The sequence below is a fragment of the Ischnura elegans genome, chromosome 7, assembly GCF_921293095.1.
Source record: "Ischnura elegans chromosome 7, ioIscEleg1.1, whole genome shotgun sequence".
NCBI lineage: Eukaryota > Metazoa > Arthropoda > Insecta > Odonata > Coenagrionidae > Ischnura > Ischnura elegans.
Genome location: NC_060252.1, coordinates 89590874 through 89596325, shown reverse-complemented (window position 1 = coordinate 89596325; position 5452 = coordinate 89590874). Strand labels below are relative to the sequence as shown.

Below are 5452 nucleotides of genomic sequence, written 5' to 3'. Positions count from 1 at the left end.
TGTCATATTCAATTACCTTTTTCTCTTTTATAAGTGTACGGTAGTTCCATCTGGCGATAACCGGTGAAATCATCACTGCAACCTTCGTATTCAGCTTGTACAGTTGTTGACGAGTTTACAAAAGTGCCTATAATTTTTATAATGGATTTTGACGACGAGAGGACTGCGGCCGCAGCCGCAATAATATTGATATCAATGATGGTAGTAGTAGGAACAATGAAGAATGTGCGGAGGAGGAGGAGATCAGTTTGGACTCGGCCGTGGATCCAAAGAAGAGAAGGTGGCCGCGGTTTATTGCATATGGTCCATCGGGAGTTAGCAGTCGAGGATGCGAACGCCTTGCGCAATTTTATGCGAATGTCTGAAGAGCAATTTCACGAAATCTTACGCCTCATCAGAAATGACATAGAAAAGCAGGACACGACAATGCGGGAGTCTATATCTGCAGAAAAAAGGTATCAATCGGACATGGAGGTCATTATTTGTTTATGAAAGTGTTATCTCGTTGTATTTTATTTTAAGGTAGACTTTATTTAATAGAATATACTCCTTTCTTATAGGTTATCGTTAACGTTACGGTTTTTAGCCACGGGAGAAACCTACCGCTCGTTGATGTATGCAACCAGAATTCATCATAGCACCATTAGCAAAATCATTCCTGAGGTGTGCAAGAGTATCTATCGCAACTTGAAAGGAAAATATCTCCAGGTATTTAATAAGGAAGACGAATTATGAAGAACGTTTGATGATTATAATTTAAGGCGAAGGTTGGTTTCATTGGTTCATTCCTGTTTTAGGTTCCTCGGAAATGTCAGGAGTGGGAAAATATTGCTGAGAAGTTCAGCAGCCTGTGGAACTTCCCCATGTGTCTGGGTGCCATGGATGGGAAGCATATAGCTTTTAGCCCACCGGCCAGTGCTGGCTCCCACTTTTTTAATTATAAGGGTAGCCACTCGATTGTACTATTGGCAGTCGCTGATGCTCAATGCAAATTTATTTATGTTGACGTCGGAGTCAATGGAAGGGTGAGTGATGGCGGAGTATTCCGCGAGAGTACTTTGTGCAAAGCTATAGCCTGCAACACCCTGAACTTTCCACCAAATAGAAGGCTACCCCATGGGCAAGCAGAGGTGCCGTACGTTTTTGTTGCCGATGAGGCCTTCCCACTAACTCCTCGCATTTTGAAGCCGTATCCGAGCAGGGACTTGGATGAGGAGAAGAGAAATTTCAATTACAGGCTTTCAAGGGCTAGGAGAGTCGTAGAATATTCGTTTGGGATATTGAGCAACCGCTTCAGAGTTTTTCTGACTACTATCAACCTGAGCCCGGAGAAGGTGGAAAGTGTAGTTTTGGCAGCAGTAGGGCTGCACAATTTTCTTTGTGAAAAGAATGGTGCTGCATACACCGGGAATGCTGAAGGTGACTGCCCTTTACTAGTGCTACCACAACAAACTGGGAACAGACCTACCCAATCTGCTTTGGACATTAGAAATAAATATAAAAGTTATTTTAGCTCAAATACAATTTAACTATAAGGTGAAACTTTGAGAAAATAAATTAAACAAATTATCTCATTTAATACCTTCACTCTTTATTGTCAGTGAATACTTGCAAAATTTCAATCATTATTTTGTTCTTCTTGCCTTTATCGGTGACCCCCCTCAGCTTACAGGCAACAAGTTCCCCAAAACTAGTATCGCCATCCTTTGGCTGAAACTTTGTAGAGAGGGAACCTATTGCCTCTGCAGCCGACTTGAGGAACACATTAGCGTCATCAGGTGTGGATGCCTTCCTCTTCCTACCCTCGCCTGATGGCACTGGGGTGGAATGGCCCACACTCCCCCGTGCCTCTGCCATTGCCATTGGTGGAGCACTTGCCGGACGGGCATCATCATCCACAAACACAATGTCCATCACAGCAGATGGATCTCCCAATTCCCCAATTTCCCCTTCTTCCACCACCGGAATCTCCTCTTCAACAGCAGCATATTCCTATGGAATGCAAGGGAATTTATTACTGTCTCTTGGTGTAAAATAACAAAAGAGAAATCGAAATGCCATTTTCCCCTATGATGGACAGGAAAATGATAAATTGACTTCCTTCACAGCTGACCTCAGTTTAAATACAGCTTCTGAGTCAAAAACCTATAGCTATTATGATTTTGGTGAACAAAATACATTCAATAATACCAGCTATTTCAGCCAAAATCAAGACCTTTCACTTTCGTTGCACATGTATAGTAAAAATGTATTTGTTTATAAATATATCACTTAATCTCTCCACCTACTAAAATTTAAATATTCATTTTTAGCACTAATTGATCTGCAAATGAACTCATCGAATGCTTAGGTAATGGGTCAGTGATGAGGTTGCATGCAGGGTAAAGGGAAACGTAAATAGTTGGCATGAACCTACCTCAACATCTTCATCCAAGGTTGATGTGCTCCCCCTTGGTGAAGTGTACTCATCCAAGAACCCCATCTCTCCGTAATAGTACAGAGATGGTAAATAAACCTGAAATTATCAAATAATTTTCAACTTAACTACCAATTCACTAGCTACAGAATAACGATGGGCAGTAGTTTCAATTTTTATGAACTTACGGAATCCGTCCCGGCGCCGCTCCTTTTGGACGTCGTCACCTTCCTTCTCTCTGCCATGTAATTGGTCCTAATAGAGTACCATTTTCTCTTAATGTCCATGGAAGTCGTCCCCGGTCTACCCAAAAACGAAAAAGAAATCCGCATAAGGCTGGTATGATTATTTATGGTTTTAGCAATCAAAACTTAGCACAATTGACAGGAATTACACAATCTAACGTAGCTGGTATCACGTGAACCACCTAGCAAGAATATGTAAGGAAAGTATATTTAATAACATTAACATGAAATTGCTACCTTTCAAATCTCATCTGCTACGCTATCTCCGTCAAGCCAGACATCCTCTTCCCCTTGTTCTTGTACAGAGAGTTCCTCGGATCGAACAAATAAGGCCTCTCGCTCACCAAATAAATTAATGATTGCACTTGTCCTTTGGTCCAAGCCATTACTGACCGCAAAGTAAAATCCGTGAAGAGTAGTCCAAATCGCGCAAAAGTCGTAAACGGGAGAGTGAGAGAGCCAAAAACAATGCAAGGGTCAAACTGGAGAGAGAGAAGTCCATATAGAGCAGAGGTCAGGATAAATTAGCTGTCGAAAGATCACCGTAAACACCACTTCACAAGCCAAAACACATCGAACAACGCAAGCTGAAAGTGACGTTCCCACCGTCTACCACCAGGTGTCTCTGAAACGAGCGCAACTTGTGCGAATGCATGAACCAAATTAGAACAGGTTCTATTTTCTGTTCACGCATTCATACATTTGTACATTTTGGAGTGGTTACACGGTGCATTTTGGCGTTCATTCTCGCGTTCATACATTTAGGCATTAACCCGTACGAGTTAATGTACCGTGTAAACAGGCCTTAAGGATTAGTCAATTGAAAGCTGGCGAAAAATCAAATAAAACTATGGGTTCAACTAGCACTACGCGCTTTGTTCCTCTTGGAACCCCGCTATGCGGTAATCTTGGTCTTGATGGTTTATACTGCATTCTTGGGTGCAGGAAGATTGATATGCTATTGCTCTGAGATTATCTTGGTGGATCTTAAACAAAAAAATACTGTTGAATTTTAGAAAAAAATTATGCCGAATCGCATTCGGAGTAAAATACTGTGAGAGATATATTCAGCTTTTGAAAACTATATTGCTCCATTTTAAATTTATAAATAACAAATTCATCATAAGGTTATAAGTTAAGGAAGTGAATTCACTATTTCGATTTTATGTATTACGGCCTTTGTCCTTGTGAGCTGACCCATTTTTATCAATATTTTACATAGCTGTAAAATTCGTAGAAGTTCATATAACTAAGTATACCATGATATAAAATGTCGTTTACTTTAACTCCAATATATTATCAAACAGATGCATTCTTAGAATATTAAGTTACTTTAAAAGTATCACAAATTCTAGTGCCTGAATATAAAAGGTACATATCACAACTAAATTAAATTAATATGGTTGAAAGATGTATCAAGAATGGTCTTCCATAGATTAAATTGCTAATTAGGATCCAGAGAAACTATAAACAAGGAGGAATACCTATTTAAAAGTGTGTATAAATTGGACAAGGAACCATAATCGACGGGAAAAAAGAACAAGTCCACGGAGGAATACCAAGAGATACATATATCCAGTTATAAGTGGAAAGGAGACTAAGCTATTGATAAGAGATTGGGGAGGATCAAGGACATGAGGAGGAACCTCGAGAAAATAAAATATGACATGGGCTAGGAAGGAATGGGTTTCAGTACAAAAATCCTTGGATTGCATTTCTAAGATTTAAGCTTTGCGGAGGCATATCGTTTTCTTGTTTTAGGTGAGGCTCTGTACAGGATCACTAAGTGATCCTTAACATGTAAGAACCAGTTTACTATTATGTCTATAATAATTTGAAAGAATTTCACATGCTTTCCGCCTCTTAGTGACTTAACTGCTAGTGACAACTACAACTGCGACAGCTACAACTGCTACGTTCAAACAACTTTTTTTTGAATTACGGCTCACTAAAACAATAAATATATTGCGAAATTATTGTCCTGGAGCCAGACAATAGATAAGGACATAGAATAATATTTGAGCTTTAAATTATAAACGAAAAAAAGTGTAAATTTTTAGGTTTTCCCGGCGTATAGATAAAAAAGTATAGAAAAAATTGGTTCAAAAAAATAATCCACTCCCGTGCGGAGTACACCCAAAGTATATCCAATATCCAAAGTATATAGTATATCCAAAGTATATCTCGTATATCCAAAGTCACCACGGGAACGACTGAGACCGCCACAATCGAACTCACGACGCTATTTTCAACGAGGAGTGGCTCATGTTTCCGTAAGGTAATATCGTTTATCGTATGACGAAATTCGATCGTTATCGACGTTAGTCGAAACCAGGAGTCGTTCACAATAATCTATGGGCCACACGAAAGTTTGTCTGTCATTACGGAACTGAGAAAATTAAGATTGGCTCCTCCGATAAATGATCGGTGAGCAACGTCAAACAATTTCAGGATACATGGCCGTTAATGATGATAACATATGCACGCATAAGCAGGTGATTTAACTCTCAGAAGCTATGTTCAGCTCGAACCACCATATTGAACGAATGAACAAATATATTGAGATAAAAAATTTAAAAACCAACAGATAATTATTAGTACTAGTGATAGAAAAACTGACATACTTTTCCATATAGTTTATTTAACATACACGAGTGTTGAAACGCGTTGATTGTTCAATAAATATTATGAATAAGCACTACAGTTGTTCTATCATGGACTATTTTCACTATATCAAATACATTCGTCGATACAGTGCTAATGAGTTGAATTATGCTAACTCAGAATTAAC

At 39.1% G+C, this 5452-nt stretch overlaps 1 protein-coding gene across 1 annotated transcript; it reads left to right on the top strand.

Moving 5' to 3' along the window:
* The first annotated feature begins 382 nt into the window (after nucleotides 1-382).
* LOC124163037 (putative nuclease HARBI1) lies at nucleotides 383-1812 on the top strand. The gene is made up of 4 exons (XM_046539820.1): nucleotides 383-455; nucleotides 561-708; nucleotides 798-1419; nucleotides 1673-1812. Exons 1-4 carry the CDS (start codon nucleotides 427-429, stop codon nucleotides 1810-1812), a joined length of 939 nt encoding a protein of 312 aa, XP_046395776.1. The 5' UTR covers nucleotides 383-426.
* The last annotated feature ends 3640 nt before the right edge of the window (nucleotides 1813-5452 follow it).

What these genes read in the sequence shown, in the direction of transcription:
- LOC124163037 (XM_046539820.1), top strand. Translation starts at nt 427, where the DNA reads ATGCGGGAGTCTATATCTGCAGAAAAAAG. An exon ending in TCTATATCTGCAGAAAAAAG is followed by an intron (nt 456 to 560) that starts GTATCAATCGGA and finishes CCTTTCTTATAG; the next exon opens with GTTATCGTTAACGTTACGGT. An exon ending in ATACACCGGGAATGCTGAAG is followed by an intron (nt 1,420 to 1,672) that starts GTGACTGCCCTT and finishes CTCAGCTTACAG; the next exon opens with GCAACAAGTTCCCCAAAACT.